The 27,421-nt window shown below is 33.6% G+C and overlaps 3 protein-coding genes and 1 non-coding gene across 9 annotated transcripts; 2 read left to right on the top strand and 2 right to left on the bottom strand.

Moving 5' to 3' along the window:
* Positions 1-5,084: 5,084 nt before the first annotated feature.
* Positions 5,085-6,966, top strand: LOC8267234. The gene is made up of 3 exons (XR_007216763.1): positions 5,085-5,184; positions 5,272-5,324; positions 5,440-6,966. It is a non-coding gene; the product is annotated as an uncharacterized LOC8267234 (transcript).
* A 733-nt stretch (positions 6,967-7,699) lies between these two features.
* Positions 7,700-13,103, top strand: LOC8267236 (protein DECREASED SIZE EXCLUSION LIMIT 1). Of its 5 annotated transcripts, XM_015721274.3 has the most exons (13): positions 7,706-7,930; positions 8,009-8,071; positions 8,158-8,229; positions 8,328-8,384; positions 8,643-8,848; positions 9,392-9,450; positions 9,550-9,643; positions 10,193-10,259; positions 10,881-10,963; positions 11,042-11,133; positions 11,567-11,673; positions 12,079-12,142; positions 12,580-13,103. In XM_015721274.3, exons 1-13 carry the CDS (start codon positions 7,824-7,826, stop codon positions 12,676-12,678), a joined length of 1,170 nt encoding a protein of 389 aa, XP_015576760.1. In that variant the 5' UTR covers positions 7,706-7,823; the 3' UTR covers positions 12,679-13,103. The 5 variants fall into 5 exon arrangements, 4 of the variants coding, with proteins under 4 accessions (XP_048233190.1, XP_048233189.1, XP_015576760.1 ...); XR_007216756.1 differs by lacking the exon at positions 12,580-13,103 and adding an exon at positions 11,394-11,449 and having other exon boundaries at positions 7,700-7,930; positions 10,881-11,133; positions 12,079-12,097; XM_048377233.1 differs by having other exon boundaries at positions 7,703-7,930; positions 8,158-8,221; positions 8,332-8,384; positions 10,881-11,133.
* Positions 13,104-15,793: 2,690 nt separating this feature from the next.
* On the bottom strand, positions 15,794-17,806 carry LOC8267238 (peroxidase 10-like). The gene is made up of 4 exons (XM_048376675.1): positions 17,259-17,806; positions 16,926-17,108; positions 16,668-16,833; positions 15,794-16,339 (listed from the first exon to the last, which is right to left on the bottom strand). The coding sequence occupies exons 1-4, from the start codon at positions 17,472-17,474 to the stop codon at positions 15,930-15,932; spliced, it is 975 nt and encodes a 324-aa protein (XP_048232632.1). The 5' UTR covers positions 17,475-17,806; the 3' UTR covers positions 15,794-15,929.
* A 1,906-nt stretch (positions 17,807-19,712) lies between these two features.
* Positions 19,713-27,233, bottom strand: LOC8267239 (mitogen-activated protein kinase kinase kinase 5). Of its 2 annotated transcripts, none has more exons than XM_002522277.4 (12): positions 26,288-27,233; positions 25,499-26,104; positions 25,329-25,416; positions 24,963-25,025; positions 24,698-24,861; positions 24,524-24,599; positions 23,747-23,806; positions 23,546-23,671; positions 22,244-22,453; positions 22,045-22,142; positions 20,006-21,946; positions 19,713-19,892 (listed from the first exon to the last, which is right to left on the bottom strand). In XM_002522277.4, exons 1-11 carry the CDS (start codon positions 26,857-26,859, stop codon positions 21,880-21,882), a joined length of 2,130 nt encoding a protein of 709 aa, XP_002522323.1. In that variant the 5' UTR covers positions 26,860-27,233; the 3' UTR covers positions 19,713-19,892; positions 20,006-21,879. The 2 variants fall into 2 exon arrangements, with proteins under 2 accessions (XP_002522323.1, XP_015576754.1); XM_015721268.3 differs by having other exon boundaries at positions 20,006-21,920.
* Positions 27,234-27,421: the final 188 nt, after the last annotated feature.

Raw genomic sequence — 27,421 nt, 5'->3', positions numbered from 1 at the left:
GATGAAATATGTATTCATAGTGTAAAATATTTGTATATATATGTCGCTCTCCTATTAGTTTTAGTAAAACACCGAATCCAGATAAGAATTTTTCAAGAGATTTAAACCGGAGAAAATACCTTACCAAACGTGACTATACCTACTTTTGACCATAAAGGGTATCTTCCTGCCACCACATTCCTTCACAATCAAGAATGGTGAAGAGCCTCGCACTTTTGATCTTGTAGATGGTGGGGTTGCTGCGAACAATCCTGTAAGCATCTTATGTTATACACATAACTTAACAGAGGTACTTTATATTAATTACATCTGGCTAGTAGTTATTTATTCTAATGTTTTTATCTGGCTAGTAGTTCAGTAATGGAAAAATAGATAATTTTTATATGATTTCGTGTTAGAATTTTTATCTTTCAATACCAAATAAGAGAAATGCAATTGTGTAATCAACTAATAAGAAATGGGTAAATTGAGCACTATACCGATTGGTACCAGAGGTAGCCAAAGTCAATAAACAATCAAGCACAATCACACAAGAGACACTAAATTTACGTGAAAAACCTTTTCAACTTGGAGAGTAAAAAACCACGAGGCACACCGGTAAACTATCACTATACCAACAAAATGAATAAAATTGTTTTTCTCAAGTTTTAGCTTTAAATTTGAGATATATACCTGCTAATAGAGAAATAATATAAGAGGTAACACATTACAGGAAATACCTGCTTTAAACTCTAATTTCATCCAAACCCAAGCAAACCTCAAATTTGAAAAAACTAAGAAATACTCTTCTTAAAAACTGAAAGAGACTTGGCAATGAAATCAAAGAGATCACCTTTCTCTTTATTTTCTTCTTCTTCACCACCTTCTCTCTCTCTCTCTCTCTCTCTCTCTCTCTCTCTCTCTCTCTCTCTCTCACACACACACACAAATGGAAAAGGGGAGGGGTTTTCTTCCTTTTTTTTTTCTTTTTTTTTTTTCTTTTCCAATTTCTGGGCTGGACCCAACGTGCCCCAACACTAACAATTCGGAACTGCCAAATCATGCATGTATATTTCTTGAGTTGATTGATAGTACTGATTAAATTGAAGACACTACTGGCTATAACACACGTCTGCAAGGATGTTTTGATCGAAAATCCAGAGTTCATTAATGTAAAAACCGATAGAGAGCAAGAGTATGCTAGTTCTAACCTCAGGAACTTGGTGCAGCGAATCATGAGGCAAAGTACAGTGCAGCCACAACATCAAAATGGGGTTTGCAACGTTGGGTATTTGATAATGGCAAAACAAAACTTATTGACATTCTTACTAATGCTAGCTCTAATGTTAGTAGAATTCCTTGTCTTCGCCGTTTTCAGGTATATCAAAACCGATGCTAAACTTCAAATCTTTTACTAATGAGCTTTGGCTCAGTGCTACTACAGTCATCTTTTGAGGTTGTATGTGAGTTACAGGTTCAAATTCTAGTCCGAGCTTCAGTAACCAAAAAAAAAGTTAATAGATGTTGTAATAATTTATGTTTGATGGTTGCTACTTGCTGGAGAGGATGGTAAACTGATTGTTGATGCAGCATCAGTTGATATTAATTGCAACTGAGGATTATTTGCAAAGGCTTGTGGAGATGGAAAGGTACTGAGCTACTTAAGAAGCCAGAGTCAAGAGTGAATTTGGAGACTGTCGTGTGTGAAAGCATTAGAGGAGGACATAGCAATGAAGCTGCTCTTACGGATTCTGCAAGGAGGCTATCATATGAACGAAAGCTCCGGCGCCAACAACAGCAACTTTGAAGCATTCTCCCTCATAGATTTCCAGATGTTACATCGAATACAAATAAGAGTAAGAAGTTGTTACATTTTTAATTTACGATCACTGCATAACTATATATTATTTTGGAATCTGATTGGTAAATTCTTTTTCTTTTTGAATAAAATGGAGATGTCTTGGTTAGACTGAGACGTCTTTATTTCATTAGCTTAAAACATATAACTACTTTTATAGAATAACGAAGATGCTATGTAAGGTTGAAACAAAAATAGTGAACTAATAATATTGTAAAATAAACTATATGCTTATAAAATATATTATACAGTTTGTTTGTTCAAAGCTTGAAATTTCAAAATTAAAATTTGTCATTCCTTAAATTATAATTTATGCTCCACCTACCATGTTGGGAATACAATGTTTATGATGTGAATAAAAAAATAGCATAGCCCTAAATAACTCCAAACAATAATCAAAAGTATGTCTTCTCTTTTTTCTAATTTGTGATGGCCTGAGATGGTATATTAAACTAAATTTCATGGCCTCTTTTGGTGGGGTACCCAACTGTTCAAAAATCAAAAGATATGTCTTAGACTGGGATGTATATTTAATTGGAAGGATCTGAATGAAAGATTCTGTTTGCATTTTATGCTCTTATGTAAATAAAAAAAACACTCGTATAGTTCAAATGGTAAGAGTAATTGTTTTTGAAAGGTGGAGGTTTTAAATTCAAACCTCTGTCTCCTCGTCAGGTGAAATTTCATTTTTATAACAAATAACCTACTGTGTAGTTCCCAGCCTATTGGACTTCAAATGAATATTAAAAAAAAGAAAGCCTAGCTATACTAAGAACAAAGTCTGCAAAAGGTCTAATAGATAAACAAATATTGAGCTGTAGCAATTCCTTTCATTATTCGGTAATCCTTAACAATTTTTCTCTGAAAGGATTTTATGATATTGGCAATGGGCTACTAAATAACTCAATGGCGACCGGTTGACTTGGACCAATCAGGCATAAAGACTGTACTAATAGATCCGATGCATGCATTAATTAGTTCTTGTTATTTATTTATTTTGTAAAGCGACCAATATGTTTCAAAAGAGACGGCTTCGGAATTTATTAATTCTTAATTAAAAATGTCTAATCATAATTTTTTTATTTATTCATTTCGAGACTCCATGAATTTTGTGAAATACAATATGAGATAAATATGTTTCTATTTTAATTATAAATATAATAACTTATTATTGGCATTGATAAATGATAGATAAAGAGTTCTCTTTAGCTTATACTACATGTTTAAATTCTTTATGATGCAATAAAAGTAAAGGTAGAAAACTAAAGTTAGCCTTTTTAAACTATGTTTTAGAATAAGTTTTTGGCAGTGGAAATCGATTATTATGCTCAATTTACATCAGACTATTTTATTTTAAACACTGAATTGAAAGTATATTTATTTTAATTTTTAAAATAATTAATAAAATTATTAAAAAGTATAAAAATACTATATAAATACTGAAAGGTTCCATTTGCTGAACATCAGACAAAGATGTACTACTTTAGATGCAATTAAAATTATACATCTTCAAAATTAAAGTTTGTCATTTTATAAATTATAATTTATGCTATACCGACCATGATGTGAATACAAGTGTATATTAAGTTAGTCCTGCCCCAATTAACTACAATAGGAAGATCCCATGCTCATTACACAAAGGAAAAAAAAAAGAATTTTTGTATAAAGAAAAAAGAAAAAAATCCCTTTTTATATTGTATTACATTTTACAATATATATTAATTATAAAATTTAAAATATGTATTAATTTTTTATGTTTTAATTTAAAATATAAAAGATATATATTACTTATTTAACAGTTAGGCAATTCAAAAGAACACTGAAAAAGTAATTCTTTTATGTTCTTTTTAGATTTTGCTAGATTACTATTATGGCACCATATCATTACAAAGTCTATTTTTTAACTATAAATTAATATTATTTTAAATAATTTATATATTTTATATGTTCTAAATTTATATATAGTTTTTAGTTATTTATACAAGTCAAAATTTTATAGTTGAATCTTACGGTTGATAAATACTATTAATTAAATTCTAAAAATAAATAAAATATTTTTAAAAAATAAAAATAATATATTTAAGTGATTTATACATAATTGACTAATCTAGTATTTTAATTATATTAATAAATTATTAAAATAAAAATAATATCGATATTTATAAATTTATAATAGAGCACGTACACCTGTGATACATTCAAATAACTCGTTACTTTGACATATATACTTTGACTGTCATTCTTACCGAATCAAAACTTTTCTTGCTCTTCAATGGCCATACAGTCGATTAAAAAATGACAATTTAAACAATAATTTTGTTAACCGGTCAATAGAAAAGCAATTAGTTAAGTATGATATCAGCGACGGAGTCCGCAAAAAGTCTACAAAAGAAACAAACATTAAGCAGTTGATTACCATGTTGGTCTTAGCAGTTCCTTTCATTGGGTCTTTCAGAGTCTTTGATTATTAGTTTAAGAGTACTCATTAAAGTTCCAAGTTGATGTTTCTGAGGCCTATATATACATGCTTCAAGCATGCACACCAATCATCAGAATCAAAATTAATTGATTTGGTTAGTTACAAACAGACCATTTTTTATCTCAAAAAGCTCTCTTGAAGATAATATATATGGCCGACAAAGAACCCGTAATAACAGTGTTGAGCATTGATGGAGGTGGTATTAGAGGCATAATTCCTGCTGTTATCCTTCAGAGTCTTGAAACCAAGCTTCAGGTTTTTTCAGTTTTGAACTGTTTCTTTCTTAATTCAGGTCATTTCTTTTTTCTGTTTTATATTTACGATTTTACTGATGGTGATTCCTTTTCTTTCTTTCTGTGGTTGATTTGTTAGATCTATCATAATAACCCAAATGCAAGAATAGCAGATTATTTTGACGTAATTGCAGGGACAAGCACTGGTGGGCTGATAACTGCCATGCTTACGGTTCCTGATGACCTGACGAACAGAGGACCTAAATTTACAGCAGAGGAGATTGTGCAATTCTATAACAGTAAATCTCCCATAATTTTCCCCCAAACAAGGAAGAAGGCTTGAAACAGCAACAGCAAGAATTAACTATAAGTCAGACTGTAACAAATGTGGTTATACCTAGTTCTGACATCAAAAAGCTTCAGCCAGTAATCTTCTCAACCAATGAAGTATGCACATTTCTACTCTCTCCCTCTCTATACATATTTCAATCATAAAGTAAAGGTTCAAAATATTTTTATTTCTTGTCAGGCAAGGGAAACGCCATTAAAAGATGCTAAGATTATTGATGTCTGCCTGAGCACCAGTGCAGCTCCAACCTACTTTGCACCCCATTCCTTCACCACAATTGACAATGGTATTTGTATATGCAACATATCATTTCTAAGCATTCAGCATATATATATGAAACTACAAACTGAATGCATGTGTTCGAATTAAACAGACGAAAAGCATACTTTCGAGCTTATTGATGGTGCGGTTGCTGCAAATAATCCTGTAAGTATCTTACCTTAAGAAATTATGCCGTATATATAATATATATATACACGTTCAACACTACAGATAATTCTTTCTCTATTATTTACTGTGGTTGACTAAATTAAATCTGCAGACGCTAGTGGCCATAACTCACGCCCTGAGTTGTAAAAATATCCAGCAAAGAGTGGATCCTCATTACGAGGAGGAAAAAATGCGAAAGCCCAACTAGGAGATTCCGGATGCTAGTCCTTTCATTGGGTACTGGCAAAGCTTATCTGAATGAAGAAGAAAGATACTCTACAAAAAAAGCCTCTAAGTGGGGTATACTGGGTTGGGTCCTTGACAATAGGAGGACACCAATCCTGGACATTTTTCAAGATGCTAGCTGCGATATGGTTGACGTTCATGTGGCTTCTCTCTTCAACTCCTTCCATTGCCATGGTCATTACCTGCGAATTCAGGTGTTTATAACATCTATTCTACTAGCTTAGAAATCGAGTATCTACCTTGTTTCTTATTCCTTTCAAAAAATTTCGTAGTATACAAAAACATAATACTTTCCAAATCAATAGTAATATCTGAAATATTCATAAAGTGTACGATTTACACTGGTGATTCAACAGACTGACAAATTGACCGGTGATCAAGCATCACTTGATATTGCAACCGATGACAATTTGAGTAGGCTTCTTGCCACTGGCAATGAGCTACTGGATAAAGTGGAATCAAGAGTGGATTTGGTGACTGGTGGGCTTCGACCAATTACGCATGAAGATGGCGCCAATATGTCCAATGCAGTAGCTCTTGATTATTTTGCGCAGCGGTTAAATATGTGAGAAGAGACGGCGCCAGGGCTTATCTCCTCCACTTAATTGAAAATGTCTTTATTTATTGGAACTTCAGTCGATTACATTGTCCGACTTATTTTTATGTTACATTAAAGATTATTTTTCTTTTTCCTTTTTACGAAAAATGTCTGCTAGAACGGAAATATAAGTGCAGAAAAATAAAGTTTGTCTTTGAATTGTGTGGTAGAAAAAGGATTTAATAAATTTCTTTGTGGAAAGGGGATTATGTATCTTCATCCCCAGAATTTGGATTGTTCTATTTTAAAGGCCTTATTCAATCAAAGTGGGTTTACTAAAATAAATAGTCCACGTACATGAGTGATATCTACATACACACCCAGTTTTTCCTTTTTCTTTTTCAAATCCTTTTATTTTACTTGAAAGTGTATTTTTAAAAGAAGGTTATAACGATCCGGCATTGAAGATAAATTTATTTGATTGAAACTTGATTTAGGATCTTATTTCATATTTATTTCTTTTATTTATTTATTTATTAAATTTATTGATTAAATATTATGAGTATTTTGTTTTATATTTTATTATAGGATTTTTTTTTTTTTAATGAGAGTTAGAATGAGTTTGATTTTGGTATTCAGAATATCAAACTTGTTTAAAGCCTCATTTAATCATAATGAAGCGAATTTTTAGTTCAACTTATCCACCGATTGGAATGTGTTTCTTACCGATGTGCCACACACAGCCAAAGTGCTGTAGACAATTGTTTCATCAACACGATTAATGATATTCAAAGAAAAAATTCATCTTTATAATAAGGTTGATATATATTTTTTGGACGTATTCAAGTTTACTTGTTTTTTACATGTTGTACTTATTAATTATTTTTAATGAAAACTCATTTTATTTCAAAAAAAATAGTACTTATTTTTGTTGACCCAATTTAAAGTTTTAAAAGTAATACTAATTTGATTAACTAGTCACTAGTTAACTATGTATATTTTGAGAATCAATTTGTGAAGTATTGATATCAAAAGGTGAAAATATAAGTTTTGTTCGATTCAATAGCTTAAGCTTTCCTAAGCTTTATGCACCAAATGCTTTTGGGTTTATGTATAGATTAATATAACTAGATTTTCTTATGCTTTTATCATAATTATCCTGGCTTAGTAATCTACTAATGTTAAATATTGCATATACCCTATTAAGTATTTAAATATTAATTATAATCTACTGGGTTTATATCAAACTCTTTATGCCTCTTGACAAAATTAACTTCAAATATATACTACAATTTAATAATAATAACAATATTAACATTATATCAAGGACAATAATCTAAGATTTAGGGTCTAACACTTAAGTTACTACTATTTAGAAGAAAAAGAAAAGTTTGTCATCAATTCTATAATTTAATCATTTTGCAATAAAAGTTTTAAGTTCAAATTACATCTTAGTCTATAAAATTGTGTCTAAACTCTAATTTAATACTTAAAATTAAAAGATCTAATTACATTTCAGTCCATAACTTATCACATTATAAAAGCACTTGAGTCCACAAACGGACTAAATCTATTAATTTTGAAACAAAAGGGACTCAAATCTTGTTAGCTTCAAACCTGAGGCAATGTGCTGTAATTATCACTGAAAAAGCGCCATCAGCTTCGACATAAACTCTCACTCAGGTGCTGAAGTATTTCATGTCAGAAAGAAAATGATAAAGAGACCGCCACCGCCTGATCCTATCACAGTTCTGAGGGGCCATCGCGCTTCTGTAACGGACGCTTGTTTCCATCCATCGAAACCTATACTTTTCACTGGGTAATCGTTTCTCAAACATTTTTATATGAATAATCTTTTTTATAGCTGAGTATTTGGATTAATTAATTAATATTACAGTTCAGCGGATGGTGAGCTGCGAATTTGGGATACAGTTCAACATCGAACGATATCATCTGCTTGGTATTATTATAACAATTATGAGATTTTGGTTATCAATTCAGGTCATGTATTGCTTGAAATATATGATATGATATTGTTGATTGAAGGGTGCATAGTGCAGCTCATGGGATAATTTCTATTGCCAGCTGTAATTTGAATGGGAATGATAAAGTAATAAGGTGCTTTCTCGTAATTATTTGAGGTTTATGGATTGCAACGCTCTTTTTATGGTTTTGTTTAGCTGATTGTCTGTTTGTTTTATTTGTGATGCGCGTAGTCAGGGTAAGGATGGAACGGTTAAATTATGGGATATTCAAGAAGGAGGTCTGTCCAGGTACTCCAATCTTGCAAAATCTTATCAATTTTGACATGATTTCATTGATTTTAAAATGCCTTTTTCTTTTTTAGTTGAAAGAATTGAGTCGTAGCTACTATGGACTTTCCAGCGTGATGCATTGAATAAATAGTTTAATTGAATTGAATTCTTGCATTGTTAAGACTTCCAAACAAGGGGATGAGAATTATGATTTTCCTTGAACATTGGATATGAAATTCTTAACCTAATGGTTTCAGGTTTCTTTTTATTTGGTAGGGTTCCTGTAGTTACAATCAGGACAAACTCGTATCATTTCTGCAAGCTTTCTTTAGTGAAGAAGCCTGGTGATAAGGTGGTACACGATAAAGGGCCTAATCACCAACATGAGATCGAGGCTTTGGAAACTGTTGATACAAATGTTTCGTATGATAGAGAAAACAGACATAATGAAAATTCATCAAAGTGCTCAAGTGACTCCGAAGGTATGTGCAAATTACACATTGTAGATGTTTGGGAGTACTACTGAGTCTTGTTTCTAGCGTGAGAGACCCAGCAGTTTTCTATTTTCTTATTTATATTTGTCCTAATAATATAATCATAACAATGTTGCCTAAATTAAGGTCTTTTTCGTGATTGACCAGATGTCATTTAATAGCAAATAAAGTTACCTCTTTGGTGAAACTGTTTTACCAATTAGTACGAAACTTTTGCTAGGACTTTGCATGAAAGTAGTTATACGAACATAAGCTACTTAAATATTTGTCCTTCCATTAATTTGTTGAAATTTGGAGGATAACAATGGATTCCAACTTGTCAATACTGAAAGGCTAATTATCATATGGAGATGCTATCCAGCTTATTTTTTTAAAGCCTGGATGGTCTGTTGTTATAAAGGGAGGCAATGTTAGCAGCTCTCCCTGGCTGTAATTGTTTCTTTTTCGTATGATCAGCGAATTTTATTACTTTTTTTTGTCTCTATTGCTGCATTACTTAGCATAGTCTTTAAATATATTACTGTATTTCAGAAGACAAGCATATTGATGTGCTGAAGTGTGTTGCAATAGCAGGGGAGCAGTCCTCTGAGGTTAGCATGCATCTTTATACTATTTTTGTTAGGTTGTTATAGTTTTTAGCATTTGGGTTTGCCGTCGCTCATAATTTCTATTCATATGACTTGGAAAAGGTTGAGATATGGGATCTTAATACTGCAGAAAGGATTTCGCGGTTGGCACAAAACTGCTCTGGTGGCTCATCAAGTATTACCACCCAAAAAAGAGGTTTTTTCCTGCCACTGTATCACTTTTGAATCATGATATTAGTGTTTAGTTATTAGCGTAGTGTTCATCAATTTGAAATGCTGCAGAATTACTAACTTATGCTGGCGACAGTTGGGTACCAGGTTAATATGTTCTAGCTGGATTAGTTGGTATTTAGAGAACAGCTCTCTATAAGGATTGTTTCTTTTTTGGCTAGCCTGATGGTCTCTCATCATACTTGTTATCAAATATTGTTGCTATAGAATGATGTTCGCAATGGACCTTGTAGTTATAGATGGTGTTATTGTTTGCTGAATGAACATTCTCACAAAACTTATGTGCATGGTTATAGGATGTATGATTATATAATTCATGAAATTCTGAAGAAAGGGCTTTACAAAAAGCACATTGGTGCTTCCAGTGGAAAAACCTTGAAGGCACTCTTTGTAAATCATCTAAAACTTCAAAATATTAAGAGAAAGCCACAAGAATGCTGTTTAAGAGAAATTCTTGATATATTGCACCGGAAGTTGAGCACCTTCAAACTTGTAACTGAGTGTCCATTGGCAGGGATGTGCATGGCAGTTCAAGCATTTTTACCATCAGAATCACAGGGATTCCTAAATCTGTTGGCTGGGTATCTATTCTTAACTTCTTCTTCCCAGAAGTTTTCATCCGTGGTTTATCACATGCAGTTGTTACTGCTCCTGTGGTTGGTAGGAACGTTTATGACCTGGCTATTTTATAATTAGAGATCTTCACTGTATTTTGTAATCTGATAAAAAGTAAGTAAAAGGACATAGAGGGTTGCTACTTCTAACCTGTAAGAGAATTTCTCATTATTGTGATTATTACTTAAAAAGGAAATGTACTAATACTTCTATTATTCAATCACTTAGTCATTCACATGTATTCCTCATTCTTAGTACATTTGTTGCTGTTCCTTCTAATTTGTGTGGAACAAAGTAAAAAACAAACTGTTATTGGCATATATAGAACTAGTCTTTCACAAAAGCCATAAGGACTTGTGAACTTTATATGTTGGTTAGTACTGATTAAGTAATCTCTAGTTACCCAGTTTATCTAATTTTGACATCCTTTTAGTATTATGTCTGTCCTCTTCAGGACCTTCATTTTTCATACTGTACCTATAACCCTGCAAAGAGGAGCATTTTGGTCTCATGAATTGAGATAGACTACTTATTGTTGATTGTGAAAAGCACTGTTAATTCTGTCTCCTTTTTGTTACACGCGGTAGTTATGAGGATGGTTCTATGCTTTGGTGGGACATGCGAAGCCCAGGTGTTCCTCTAACGTCAGTAAAGTTTCATACTGAGCCAGGTGAGATCCTGCATTTCAAGACTCCCAACCTTAGTTTTGTCCTCATGAGAGTTGGTCATTTGAGTGGTCTATTTGCAGTTCTAAGCTTATGCATTGATGGTTGGTGTACGGGGGGTATCTCTGGAGCTGCTGATGACAAAATTGTGTTATTCAGTTTGGATAATTGTTTGGTAATTAATTCCTGTTGCTAAGTTTGACTTCTATAAATTTTGTTTGTCAGTGGCCTGTTATAATCTTTTCTGGTTGGTTGCATACTTGGGCCCAAATTTTGTGATTGTGTCTGCCAGTCAAAATTTTTGACATAGCATTTTGAAATCATTTTATTTTTTGTTTTTTCTTTTTGAGTTGACAAAATATAGGGAGTAGGAAATAGAAAAGAAACAAAGAAAAGTAATGAGCTTTTTCTCCCTTTATGCCTTTTGACCATTAGTACTTGATGTGAACCTGATGCCATTGGGAGGAAATTATCCTTTTATTCTTCTTTACGTAAGTCTTATCTTTTACCTATATATGTTGACTTATTTTCAGATCCTTGATTTGCTTTTTCTACTTACTTGTGTTACTGTTTGAACATCATGCTAAATTATCTATTATTTGACATAGGGTTCATGTGTGATCAAGAAAGAGATTACCTTGGAACGACCTGGTATATCAGGCACCTCAATCCGAGCAGATGGCAAAATTGCTGCAGCTGCTGGTTGGGATCATAGGTTGGTTCCGCTAGTTTATAATTTTAGTAAGCTTCTTTTTTGGAGGTCTTATGGGGGTTAAAATATAATTATACTCGATTAGTATAGCTCTGGTTGCTGTAGGGAAAGCATAGGTACTAATCACTCTGGTTATGAGCTATTGAGCTGGACGTTCTTGCTTTTACTGGCAATCCTTTTTTTGATCTATGATGAGCTTTCTTACTTCAAATTGATCTATTTAGCCTTCTTGAAAACTGTGTATGAAATGCTTTTGAAAGTTATAGGTTGTGGCATTTGATAATTTTCTTTACTTCGAATGCATTTGAAAGTCATAGGTTATGGCATTTGGTATATTTTCTTTACTGTTGAAAGTCATATTGAAGGGTCATGGTTCTTGCATTTCTCATTTGTTTCTTTTGATTACAGAGTCAGGATATATAACTATCGCAAAGGGAATGCTTTGGCAATATTGAAGTATCATCATGCTACGGTATCTTATTATCTCATAGCCTAGTTGAAGAATAATTGGTATATCTTTTGTTTTACTATGCTTCATCATTCTGTATATTTTTGTGCATCTAGATGGACGTGGGAAAAAATCTGATGTTCTTGTCATAGTTTTACCTCGCACTTTTTTTCTTTTTTTGTCAATTTTGTTTTCCTGCATTCACTTGGGCATAATTGCTCATGCTTGTTAGACATTTTCTTGTTCCTATACTTGCCTTAGCAGAGTTCCTTTTTTTTTTTTCATATTTAATAATTTAACTTAATCCTCTCTTCCATGCTAACTTTTTCTGGTAGATGGAATTGCATTCCCTATATATTTATCCTTTCTACACAAATCATATGCCTGCTTGAGGATGACAAGAATATAAATGAAAAACTTATTGGTATTACTCTAAAAGTGTACCTTTGCAACTGCTGCAGTGTAATGCTGTCTCATATTCATCTGATTGTAAGCTACTGGCCTCTGCCTCAGAAGACACAACAGTTGCACTATGGGTACTGTATCCGCCTCAAACTTGAAATAATATGATATCCTTTATACTAATCCGCGAATGGCTAGGTTGTTGCTAGTTTTTGGTCATCAGAATGGTTCGATGTTGATTCCCAAATCTGTATTCATGTTCTTGGTATGGAAAGCAGTAAAGCATTCACGAGCTACGTTCTTTCCTGCATTACCGAGATTCTAGATCTGTTTTATGCTTCATCTATTGTACCTTCATCTGCTATGCTGTTCTCATGAGTTTAAACTGGAACTCCAACTAGAATCTTAGGTTTAACTCCCATTATGCTCTGGGTAGCATTTAAAAAGGATCCAATGTACAGACAATGATCCCAGTTTTATGCATTTTGAAAGTTGATTCTTAGTGGCTGTAATCTCCATCATTACTAGTGGATCCTTTTTGTACCTCTTGATACTCTTAATTAATGCACTTCATGTTTTATGAGTTGCTTTGGGGAAACAGAATGCAATAGCTTGATGCAATATAAACTAATCCCTGTAAAAAATATTAATTTAGACTTTCTGTTTTCTACTAAAATAAATTTGTTAGGTCATCAAATTATTTAAATATATTAATGCTGAAGGCAATGCGAGGATTAATTATATAAGATTCATGTTTATTGCAGAAACTTGTTGATTAATTCTTTTTTTGTGCTACACATTAAAGAAAACCAAAGACATTATATATTCTATTTGAGAAACATATTATATTCTTGATGATTAGACACATAAACAGCATCAACTTGCAATATTTTAGTAGATAATAGGTACTGATTAGCTACAAGCTATCATCTTTTAAGTATTTGATTGGACCAATTACACCTTTTTTTGCTCCCAATTTGTCTGTCAGGACGTAGTACTTGAAGAAATTCCTAGCAACCATTCAATATCAATTCTGCATCAGAAAACATTCTTTCTACATGGATTTCTTATTATTTTCCCTCTCTTCTCTCTTCTTTCTTTAGTTCTTTTTCCACGTGCACGAATAATCTTCCAGGGATTGCCTGTACACTTAGATGTGTTTTTGATTTTTTTGAGTGGTTGATAGTTTAGTTTTTGTTTCCTATTCTTAACCTTGTGAATGTAGCTCACTTTTGATTCCTGATACAATGGAGAAAACTATGCTTAGAGCACGTATCTTTACTAAAAACCAACCAACGGATTGATTATTGGTATGTTTAGAGCACGTATCTTTACCGGCCAAGACGAAAAGGAAAAAGCCAATAATGCCAATCCAAGCAAGGCAATGTTTTACGGCGAGCATCGTTTCCGTCAATTATCAATTAATATTAATTATATATTTAGTTAAAATTTATTAATTTTTTTTTTGTTTAAAATGAGAAAGAAAGTAAAATAGAAATAATATAGTTAAAGAAGATATTTTTATATTATAGAATATATTGACAAACTATTATAAAATTCATTTGAAAATTCTATTTATTTTGTTATAATTTAGTTCAGTTTTAATTAATTTTATATAAATTTAATTGTGTATAATTTTAAATTAATTTTTATTTCATTTAAAATATATAAATTTCGATTTTTTTAATAAATTTTATAAATATTATGAATTCAAACCAAATACAACTTTCATAGGAGAAATTTTTTGTAAAAAAATCTAACCTGCTCGGTCTATGATGAAAATATTTTATTCTCTTTATTTTTTATCTAGGTTTGGTGTATACACCATAACTAATACGAGAATGATACGTATGTATGAGTATTTTATATTTTAATATTAAATAATTGGCATATATTTTATCATTTAAAACTAATAAATAAGTGTCAATCATATATTTCTTTTGGTGTATACATGGAAACATACGCCGAATATAGATAAGATTTTTTTTTTTTTTGGGCTCTATGTTCGTTTTTTTTACCAGTGTTGCAATGCAAACGCAACATTAAGCAAATATACAAGTAAAAGATTATTTATTCACGTAATTTGCATACATAAACAATTCCAGGCCAATGGATCTGGAAAGCACAAAAAAAGCATCTCCTTAGGGATTTCAGTTGCTCGTCAATGCACTAGCAACTGCGTACCGTTTGTGTCGTATTATATAGTGAGGGATGCTTTTATTTTGAACTTGTAAATGAAAGATTTTTGCAAGAAAATGGAGTATGATGAAGACAGAACAAAGAGCTATATGTGCAAGAGAATAGAATTGAAGAAGAAACGTCAGAATATATTTCAGGAAAAGATGACAGAATTAGCCAGGATGAAGGAAGAACTGAAGAATGCTAAAGACAGCACTACGCAGTCATGACTGATGAGCTTGAAATACTGCAATCGAAACTTGCAATTTCCAAAGACCGAATATCTGTGTCCAGCGCTTTGATTTCAGAACTTGAGTTGCAGCTTGAGTCCACAAATATGAGCATCAAATCCAGAATGGAGGAAGAACTTCAGGCGAAGAAGCTGACTGATGAAATAACTGAGGCTTGTGATGAAACATGCAAAACATTGGAAATGATCAAAAGAGAAATTTATGAAGAACGTAGAGCAAGATCGAAACTGAAACAAGTTCTACGAATGAGAAAGCAGACTATACGAGCATTACAAGTCACACTCCAAGCTGTAGAGATGGAATCAGAAGCTTTTGGAGCATCAACATCAGAATCGATTGGCCATATCAAGAATTCAGAAACAGACAACTCTACCGTTCAACTCCCTCAGGATGAATACTATGCCTTAAGGGAAAGAGCAATGGACGAAACAGCACTTGGTGAATGGCGAATTTCGATCTTCTTGAAACAGAAACTTGCAGCTCAGGAAAGTCGAAACTTTTGCTTATCGAGATTAGAAGAACTAAGCACAAAGAAAGGAAAAGAGAAAAAGATAAATGAAGATGGGAATATCATTAAAGAGGTAGAACAACAATCTCCAACCAGAGGAACTGTCCTTCCTAAAGTTCGAGACGAAGCAACTGATAAGTTAAACCAGGATTTACGGAAACGAAGAAGAAGATCAAGAAGTACTAATACTAAAAACAATAAAAAGTTACGCAAGAAATAGAAACCATCCCTTTTAGTTCAAATAAGAAGTTTTCTCGTATGCAACATAGCAAGATTGTTCCAGTGATTCGATATCTATATATCTATATTACGGTTGCAAATTATGTAATTACGACATGATAGAATTAACAAGTTATTTCAGTAAAGCATAGATTCATGTCACTTAGCAGTTGGGTGCAGTACTGCAATTTTGTCCATTCTTAATGCATTACACGACTTAATTTACATTACAAGATCAGCAGCTGGTCGAATTCTAATTTACCACCCTACAGTTCTTCCTAATCTGCCCACTTTGTCCTGTAAGTACACCAATCCCACCCATCTTGATCATCGATGTTCCAAAATCTCTGGAGAACAAGTAAGGGTACTGGCTGTAGTAACTGACCATAGAAGCAGCTGTATTGTCACTCATGAGAGCTTGGTCTGATTGGAGTAGCCCGGAATTGTTCAGAAGAAGCTTGTAATAAGAGTTGTCGAATCTGGAAGAAGTGACAGAATCTAAAGGAGCCAAATTTGTATCAGAATCTGCTTGGTTTGGACAAACACCTTGCAGACTTTGAAGAAGTGATGTATCTAGTGCTGGATCAGGTTTGCCAGAGCCACCAAAGTCGAAAAGCCTTGGTTTGAATGTGAAGCACTGAGCAAAGCCGAGAGTGTGTCCGCCTGTATTTAGCATAAAGAATCGTCTATCATTTGTTATGAAATGCTGCCTTGATTAGTCTATTTGTATGCATGAGATGAAGAAAGATGTTGAAGCAATAACATATAAGACAAGCACTCGGTCTCTAGGCTATATGTTCTATATATGTCCGAAGTTGGTTCTGGAATCATCTTCTAGATTAAAATTTTTAACAAGCTATTCCTTGCACAGTGAATTGTTGTATATGAATCTGCAATCAGCTTTTTTTTCTTTAGTTCCATCCAAGCCAAGTTCTCAACTTTAATTTTTTTATTTTTAAGTGGCGTGAAAGCAATGCCATTGAAAACAAACCTGAGAGCACGACGACATCCTTCAATTCCAGACCCTTTGCGGTAAATTTTGCAGTTATGTTCTGTAAAGACTCAAAAGGTGATGGGAGTTGTTCATCAGCAGCACTCTGACTTGCTGTTAGACCATCTCTGCGACCCAAAGGTATACTCCAATAAGGGCCTCCAGCCTAAGGAAGATGAGAAAGAAAAATGGTGAATGTGAATACAACAATAATATTCTATGACATACAAGCATACAAGAAGAGCTTCAATTTCTTACAAGATAAACTGCCTCCCTTGCTGCAAGAGTCAGTATATCAGCACAAGAAACAGTGCCAGGACAGAACCTCTCCAAAGTAGCCTTAATATTGTCAATAACCTCAAATCCTCTGGCTGAATTTTGATTTGCCAATGAACTTTTTTCCCCATTATCACCATCAAGTAGCACAGATCCTTCACATCCCTATATATACATAACAAGAAACAGTCGACAGTCAGTTTCAGCAGCTAAATTTCGCAAAATTACTAACTAAGCACTTTTTGTTAACTATTCTCTCTTCCATTTTCCTAAGGATAAAGTCAGAATGATAAAACAAGTAATGGATTTGATTACGTTAACAAAGCAATCGTGGAAGTGAAGCCTCAAGAGAGAGGCTGCCATCCTGGTGTCATTTGATATAGCTGACCAAACACCATAGCGAACAATTCTCGTCAGGTTAGGACAAGTGCCATCATAGTACCTATAATCAAGTTGGCAGGTGACAAAAGCACTCAAGAACATGAGGCAAAACAAGTAAACAAAGGGGAGTTTATAGTTTGTATGCTCCATGTGTCTAGAACTGAAACAGAAGCTGTTCTAAAAGCAGAACCGGCAATGTTACGAGCAAGCAGTAGTGTGCAGGAACTTGCAATTTATACATCAACAAGGAGAACGTTAATCTGTTGCATTATTAAGTGATAAAGCCACTGAAGATTTCCTCTCATTGAATTTGGTACAATTCCATAAACTTGTAAGACCCACTACATCTAGTTAGTGGCATGATGATGTTTCCCATCTAGAAAAGCAGCATAAAGCACTGTTTTTATACTCTTAAGTTTGACTTAAATCTTTGCATGCGAAGACAAAATGCACTTCAAAACAGATAGCAAAGCCATTTCTGGTATAGACTTTAGATACTGCTTGCAATTCCATCAAATTGATTTCTAAGAAAAAAAAGAATCATATGTCAGATAAATCTTGGCATGCTCAATGATTTTTAAGTGAAGAAGGAAATATGTATCATATAAATATGTGTATTCTCAACTAGGTAGTGGAAGACATGCAGGTTGCATAATGGAGGCTGGTGAGATGGATCCATCACGGACTTGCATATAAGCTCATGACATGTAAGTGGAGGTGATAATTTAATATCAAACAAAGCATTAGCCACTTCAAATAATAAAGGGTCCTGAAAGGAAGGATGAATGACCAATAGGAGTAACCGGGAGGTGGTGGTAGGCTGCTAAAATTGGAACTGAACTTGATTCCTTATGTATATTATCCATCTTAAAAGAATCATCTCAAGCTTCATAGGAGAACTAGTGGGGGAGGTGTTATCCATGGAAGATCAGATAGGTATTGTTAGATTAAGATCTTTCCAAGGCCACACGTTAAATAGTTCTGTACTCAATATTTTCCTGACCATTTTGTATATGCTTTGCATTCTCAGACATGAGTGATAAGACTTCCAACATGGGTTTGCTTACTTAGTTATAGAAAGCTCAATAGATTTATGCTACACATTATATTATACTCCCTATCACCATAATTCAGCAAAACCTCTATTTACAGTAATACATTTGAAACCAAATGAAATTTATAATAATAATAAAATTATAATTTAAAAAAAATTTAAGTACTAATTTTTTATTTAATATTTAATCTTATTGGTGAAATGATAAAAATCAATAAGATATATTAATATCTTGTCATATTATACAAATAAAATTAAAAAAAATTAATATAATAAGATAAAACATATCGTAATATATATTCTATAAAAATATGTATACAAATATTATTATATAAAGAAATATGTTGTTAAGATGAGATAATATAAAATTTATTTCTATTCACAATTAGTCTAAATTGGAATTATAACTATGTAGGGGATGTTTTGACCCCTTAAATTAGACTTTAATCTATTTTAATACTTGAAAATTTTATAATTTACTGACTCAATGGATGCTGTACCTTTTTGAATCCAAGTTCAAAGTTCAATTGCTTTTTGTGAATGGATATGCAGAGGTGGTGGATAGCAATTGAGTCTTAATTAAATTTTCCAGGCATCATATTTTTCTTAATATAATTACATGTGTTCCACTTTCCTACGTCTTACTACCCCTCTTAGTATAGATCTCTCTCTCCACTACTGCATTTTAATATATGAGTTAATTATATTTTTGGGTTACATGCAGCTATTACATTATTAATTTATCAATCAAATGAAGAAGAATCCTGAGGAAGATAACCTCTCTATAACTTAAATGATCTTCAAATTATAACCTCTTTGTTAGTGTTAATGTACTCAAATAATTCTAAGTTATAACGGGGTTGGTTGAGTCATAAAAATATTTATTTTTAAAAAATTAAATTTTGAATTTAAATTTCTATTTATATATTAAATGAATTTTTATTTTTATATCGACGGTGACTATTTATATCATGCAGTCCTGTGATAATTTTATATTCTTTTAAAAATATATTAAGCATATTTTTATATTGACATTATTAGTAGTAAAAGTAAAATTTACGAGAGGGGGAAGGAGGCAGGAAAGAAAAATGAGTACTAAAAGTAACAAAAAAGAATTACAGGAGCTGGTGGCGGCCATGGCCCCCCTCACAGCGCCCCTTCCCTCCGCCATTGGAAGATTATCTCTGTCTCATATTTATTCAAGTTTTGCTTCATGTTTATCAGGATAAAATTGTACTATTTCTTAATGCACCGGTTTTTGTCAATCATTCAACAATTTCTTTAGCCAAAGAATGTCAAGAAAATGCATGGAACACCATAAAAAGGAAAGGAAATAAAAGCACTGTTTTTTGGAATGAATTCTCATAAAATTTCCAGTCACAGAAAACCAGGATAATATTTCTACATCCATAGCGAGTAAGTAAACAAGCAACAGAAAGTCTGAAGGAAGTTAACAGAGGTTGCAGAAGAGGTAATCAAGGCAGCTTTCTGAGCAATCAAAACAGCAAGAACAACTGCAAAATATGTAAATATATCCCATTAAACAAACAGTTAAGAGAACAACAAATGAATCAATCTATTTAAAAGAAAGAGATTTCTGCTTATTTTTTAAATTTTTAATCTTTACCATTCATTGATAACTTTGTCTTGTTCATCTTCTCCGGCCTGAATATTCCTCTCTATGGACTGTGATGCAGGTGGCTCCATCTCTCTCTTTTAACTTTTCAATTTAGATGGTTTTTTCTTTTTTAGGCTTTCTCTTTCTATAGAGAATGATGGAGAAATGAGATTGGGCAAATATTATAAAAGAACTGAAACAGAAAGAAACATACCAAAACAAAGCCCTATTATCACGTGACTGCACTTTTGCTCTTGTTTTTATTTGATGGGAAAGTTTGACATTAAATTACTCTCTTTTTATTTTCCTTTGCATCTAATTTTTCGTTTGAGTAATAAATACCTGAATATTTTGTAATTCATAATGAAAATAAGTGAAAAATATTTTATATGTGTTATGATTAATATTCAGAGTTGTCCAACTGATTTAGAAAGTATTTAATAGGACCTTTGCCATGATAATAACATTTTTAACACAGCTCAAGGCGCCAACTCAAAAGATTTTGTTAAATTTAGGATTAATATTTTAATTTAAAATAAACAGACAAAAATGAAAAAAGAAAGTTAGACTTTGGACCACTCATGTTAAGCCCAAATAAATTTGCTTGGAGTGTTTTATTCAATATTGCTTTTCTTGAATTTTCTTTTTATTTGAACAATTGCTTTTGTTGATTTGGGGGAAAGAAGAAAAAGAAAGTTTGGTAGATGGGGATCCCGTCAAAACTAATGTCGAGGAATGGGCTAGGCCGGATCATTTCTTAAAAACAATAGTTAAAAGGACCATATACTACCATTTGGATTTGAAATCTATATGCTGCCCAGTGATTTGGACTGTAGACCGATTATAAAATCCTGTTTAAAAAGTGGAAGTATTAATTCTCTGCTCTCAGATTGAACAGTAAGAATCGGAAAAGGGCAATCACTCGTTTTTAAAACCAACTCAAAAACACATAGATTTGAATCTCTTGTTGAAAGGCTTTTTGATCTTTATATAGGGTATTACTAAGGTCACAATTTATTTTGTTAATGCCATGCCAAACAATTAAATATTCATCTTGAAGTTAAATTTTTGTATTATTAAATATTTAACATAAGATGTCAAGTTCGAGCCTTTTTTTATTTATAACTTAAAAAAACTATATATTAACATAATTTATAAAAAGAAAAAAACTTCTTCCAACTTCCTTTTTTTCTTTCTTTTGTTTCTAACAGCCTCAATAAGGAAAAATCCTCTGAGTTAGTATAAATTTCAAGTATAAAAATTACAAAACCTAAAGAGTTGAGAGAACACCGTCAGAAATGGACTGAAAACTACTTAAATCATTCTGCTCACATGTAACTCCCCTTGGGTATAAGAGTGACTTTAACCATCTTCTTTTTTTTTTTTCTTTTCTTCTTTTTTCATTTTTCCCTTTTCTAAATTCTACAAATACATCCAAGAATTTATCTCAGAAAATATACATACAAATGAACTTCTGCAATTGCTGAAGCTTTAGATTAGTATACAAAACCTGCTTCTGAAATCCCTGGTGCTGAATGTATTCGCTGGAAGAAGAAGCTTTTCAAACTTCAGAAGCCTCTGATTACACATGAGGGGTGGGATAGGATTTGCTACTGCAACAAACCAACAACCTACGTCCGTCACTACCAGCCTATTAATGTCAACAAACTCGATCTCCTTCAATTACGCTATGTTAAAAACGTGCAAAGGTTCTTCCGTTTCCCTTGGTTATTTTATGATATGGCTACTTTTAACACCATGTTTACTCAAGTTGAGAGTAGATGAAGAAGCGTTGCCATAATTTATGTTGTGACCTGGAGGAGATGAAATTGGAAGAACCTCAAGAATAGAGCGAGGAGAATAACAGGGCGCCTCCATCACCGTCAAGTTGGAAGTTTTATGATGAAATCTTCTGGCAGTCTCGCTGAAGAAAAAGAATAACGCATGAAGCTGAAGCCATGCAAGAGTAACAAATAAGGATTACTGGCTTGATAATGCATTTAACTTAAACTGAAATGAGGTAGGGAAACACAGAAAATAACTGTTACCTCTCAGAAGTCACCTTTCCCTTTGCGCTTTGCGACGCAGGTGGTATTGGCATCTGATCAAGCTTAACTTCAGACCCATTTGAACTGTGTGTTAAATCCTGCCAATGCAATATGAAATATAATAAAAACTGACAAAATTAGTTTCAGTGAAGGAAAAATCAAAAAACAAAATCACAAGGGAATGGAACTGGTAGTTTACCATTAATTTTATCCCATTAATTGACCGGGTGGAAGACGGAAAATCAAGCTGTTGTGAGTTTCTCAACCAACGGTGCTCTAGTAGCATGCTTGCTGATGGCCTGTCAGCAGGATTCCTTTGGAAGCAGCAATGCAGAAAATCCTTGCCCTCAGGTGATAATGTTTCGGGTATTGGTGGAATATCCCTCAGAACTTTAAACATGGCTGCAGCCTGTGTGTGGAAGAGAATTTAAAATGTCAATTAATATAGGAAAAAATTGAAGTATATGTTTGCATGAAATCCAGAATAAGTAACAGCCATAAACTTTGTATTTCACTCTAGAAGAAATATTTTCAGTGACCTAGATATGGAACCTGCTTGAATCCAAGAGTTATCAAGTATATATTCATCTCATCGGACAAATCTACTAGGCATCTAACTCGCCAAGATTCATTCATATCCATAAAAAACGCATATTATGCAGAGAATAAGCAAGCCATTTGGTAGAAATCGCAGAATTTAATCCTTAGCTTATGGCCACATACATTTATAATAAGAATTACTTTCCCCACTTCAATTCAAATAGAAGATGCATTATGGACATTATCTACTATTAATATAAAGCGTCCCAATCACTAATATAAGACCAAGAATCTAAGCATCTTCAGACAATAGGGTTGTTCTTGTTCCTCAATAATACAAACATACTACTACCACCAAGTTATTATTTCACCATAAGGACTAAATTGAACAAGTGGAAGAAACACAATAACAAAAGGGAAAGCTACACATATTTCAAAATTATAAACAACGTTTCCCTCTTCTGGAAATATTCTTTATCTAGAATAAACAGGGGAAGGCTTTGCCAGCATCAAAGAATCTAGAACAAGTCACCTATATCATCTAATCTTCCCTTTTCCTAGCCAAAAGAAGATACAAGTCACAAGTTACGAACAAATAATATCATCTCATAGAATCTTAGGAATAGAAGGAAAAAAAGGAAAGAAAAAAAAAAGAAAAAAAAAAAAGTGCATAGCCATGATTCATTACCCAGGGAAGAGGGAAGAGGAAAAAGGGTATTTTCTTGAGGAACCCAGTTCACTTCGAGAAAAGTAATGTGTTGTCCCCTTTTTGGAAGGTAACAGTGCATTTAGAGTAGAAACATCCCTGCTAATTACAATGTTGAAAAATTCTAGCCCTTGTATCCTAATTTATATTTCACGAAGAACATTCCTACCCACTTACTTCTTTTGCTAACAGTTTCAGTTGAGGCCAACTTAAGGAAATAATGGATAAAGGGAATTACAAAAATTTGGTTCTTACCCCCTCGTAATCACTCCAAGGAGGTTTTCCTGTGAACATTTCAATAATAGTACAGCCCAGACTCCAAATGTCAACAGCAAGTGCAAGATCTGAGCTGGTATCCTTCTGCATTACAGCTTGCATAAGCTGCAGAGAAGACGGAGATATTAGAAAAGAAAAGGTAAGCAACCATCAAATATTGATGTAGCAACAAGAAGGTACCTCCGGGGCCATCCAGTATGGGCTTCCCTTCAAAGACAGTTCAGCTGCCTGTCCAGTAAGCTGAGAAAGATACAAGTCCGTCATTTTACAAGACCATTATCAGAAATAAAAAGTTGGATATAAAATATCACGACGTGAATCATAAAGGAAAATATAATAGAAGGCATGTTTAATTGTGTATCGCCACTGAAATAAGGTTGTTACATTTTAATAGGGTACATTTTTTTTTTTTACTAAAACGAAGGAGTCACCTAATATAGGAATATTGCATTCACAATCCCACCAAAGGTTCCAAAATTAAAGTCACCAATCACTTATTACCTGCTGCTGTGAAACAAAATAAACCAATGAAGGTGCTACAGATAGTAGATCACACAAATCTATTGCTTTTGCATACTAGGGCCCATAGTTTTGTGCAATTGAGTATATGCACAATTTTTCACAGTAAAATTATCTGTAACAATAGGCTTAATTACCATTTCCACGTCTCTAAACTTCTTTTCAAAAATTACGAGAATATTTGTGAAGCATAAAAAGGAAGAATGAGGTATGAATAAGATTTAGATGCTCTCTGAAAAGAAATGTAAAGGAGAATTAAGAGATCTGATAAATCTGAAAAAGTATACAAGGGAATAAGACAAAACAGGAGTAAGTAGACTTAGTAAAATAATCAGGATGGCTGATATCTAAAATGCATTTGTTACCGAGAACTTTAAGTACATGATTGAGTTCATGTGACCAACAGGTTTCTTAGAAAAATTGAAAACCAGTACTCACATGTTTCGACATCCCAAAATCAGCAAGCTTAACAACTCCAGATGCGTCAACAAGCAAATTAGCCCCTTTTATATCTCTGTACAAACAAGAAATAATCTATTTATTTGAAAAATAATAAAATAATAAAATTCACAGTATCACCTTTGAAGACTAAAACAGAACTTGTTCCTGTACCTGTGTATCGTTTTCATGCTATGCAAGTAGGCCAATCCTGATAGAATGTGACGACTAAAACTACGAACAACATTTTCTGTTATGGCTCCACAATGTTCACGGACATATTTATTAATTGAACCAGGATGAACATACTCTAGATATATATAGAAGTGGTCTCCAACCTGCATATGCATAAGATTGTTAATCAGTGAGGTCTTAAAGATACCATGGCCTGGCACCCTGAAGCTTGGAAAGCCTAAAGATGCATGTTGAGGTTACTCACTATTTCACTACCATAATACTGCACAATGTTCGGATGCTTTAGGTGGCTGAGAACTTTAATTTCCTGAAATTAATGGAGCAAGTAAATATAGATTAAAAGGAAGCAAAATCTAACACATACTTGCAATAAACCATGCATGCTCAACAAAACGAGAAGTAAAAAGAATATACATATACAACCTAAAACTATGCATATCAAGAACTAATAAAAGCAACAGTAGATGCACAAGGATACTCATCAACCAAAAAGCTAGTACAGAATCTTCAGAACAAAGATTAAGAAGATTATGCCACGTTGTATTAGTTTAAAGAGCAGTTGAGGAAGACAGAATCCACATATGAAATCACTGCAAATGTGGTTAAAAACCTGTTCTAATTGCTTTATAGACTCTGCAGATTTTGGGTCATCTGGAAACATGTCAACTTCCTTCATTGCGCATAATGCCCCAGTTTCCCTGTAGGCAATAAAGACTGTGACCATTAGCATCTCATGGTGCAAAAGAAGGTAGGCGCAAGAGAATAACAGAGTTTGCATACCTATTGCTGGCAACATAAACACTGCCAAATGTACCACGCCCAATTAGCTTTCCTTTCTGCCACTGACTTTTTAAGGGTATGGACTCTGCTTTAGAAATAACTTGGGGAACAGAAGATGATATTGAAGGCCTGGAACTGGAAGCTCCAGGAGGAAGAGGCAATGGGTGAACCTCAAGATTAGCATTACATTCACGGGAAGTTTCAATAGATAGTCTAGCATTTAGTGATGCAGGTCCTCCAGTAGGACTTTTAGGATTCCTGCGGGGACTTCTACTAGGTGGACTATGAAGAGGAGAAGTATCAGTACTAAAAGCAGTATAATCAAAAAATGCAGGGGGAGGAAGGCCTGGTATATCTAAAGTGGCCATCTCAGGGGCAGACCACACTTGATTTCCTTTAGCAATCATTTGATAATAAGGCAAGAAATCAGCTGCAGTTGTTAATTTCTGCGGACTTGAGAACGGACTAGTAGGCGCACTCCTTATTGGAGCATTGATCCTCGAGTAATCTGCACAATGATCCACGCTAAAATCCGGATGCACCTTCCTTGGTGATCTTATATCCAATGGATCCACCTTCCTCCTCCCTTGTCGCCCAGCCAATATACTGTAATACACCACAACAACACATGTAATCAATTCAATGCCCGCAAAACTATTTCTAAATTCCTATATATAATATCTATAATTCATTAATTAATTTAATTTAGAATTGTTAACAAAAATAACAGACAGAATAAACTTCATTAAATAAGAACAATAAAAATTAATTGCAGTAAAATTGAAATACCTAGCTTTTGGAGAATTGGAAGAAGATAATCCATCTCCGTTAACGCCGTCAATTCTCTCTCTTGAACTAACACCGTCACGTTCCTTCTCTTTCTCTCTAGGCGACGGTATCCGCGAATCAGCGTCACCAGAATGAACAGGTAACGGGAGGGGCAAAGGAACAGGAACCGACGACGACAATCTAGGAGGCACAACAGCAGCAGCAGCACATGAAGAACCACTCAGCGCAGCCGCTGTCGTCTCCGCCGAAGATTTGACAGCGGCGGTTGCGGTGGAGGAAGAAGCTCTATTATTCTGTCCTGCTGTCGCTGTTGCTGCTGCCGGTGCTGCGGTGACGTCATTTTCAGTAAAATATCGTAACTTCCTGTGACGCGTGCCGAAACGGAAACCTAAACCACCGCCTCGAAGATAACTTCGATGATGATGTTTCGAAGAAAAATTATGATCACCAGTAGTAGCTGAAGATGATGCGGAAGATGAGAGAACAGGTTTCGGCGACGAAGGCGTGGAATTATTATTATTATTATTATTATTATTATAAGCAGAGAAGGAAATATTTTGAAGCCAACGCATGGCGAGAGATACTGGAAATGAGATTAGTAATGTTAATTGTAAAGATCATGGTGATTCTAATTCACCACAGTCGCCGGTTTAGAGAATTGAATTGTGCAAACATCTGAAATCCATATCCCTCCCCGGTTCCCAAACGCGGAGGAAGAAAGAACGAAGGAAAGGGAAAGAGAGTGGAAGATTAAATTAATGATTGATTGACGACGTAGATGATGTTCTTTACAATTGGATTTACCTGCACTGTAAGGTAACCAAGTCAAGGTGTTTGTTTGTTTCTCTCTCTTCCTCTCTTTCTCTCTCTTATCTTGTTTGTTTGTTCGTTTGCTAGAGAGAAAAAGAGAGAGGAGACGGGAGGGAAAGTAACTAAATTGTATGTGAGAAAGCCGTTAATTTATTGTTTGTTTGTTGTGTAATACTACTATACATGGAAATGGCTTCGTGTATTTGTCGCGTGTTTGTTTGATTTCTAATTAACTACTAACCATCTTTTTAAAAAAATAATAATAATCAAACTACTAACCATCTTTATTCTTAAAATAAAATTAGCAATTAGCCATGCCATCTT

Source organism: Ricinus communis, chromosome 7 (genome assembly GCF_019578655.1).
Source record: "Ricinus communis isolate WT05 ecotype wild-type chromosome 7, ASM1957865v1, whole genome shotgun sequence".
NCBI lineage: Eukaryota > Viridiplantae > Streptophyta > Magnoliopsida > Malpighiales > Euphorbiaceae > Ricinus > Ricinus communis.
This window is presented reverse-complemented; position numbering and strand designations above follow the sequence as displayed.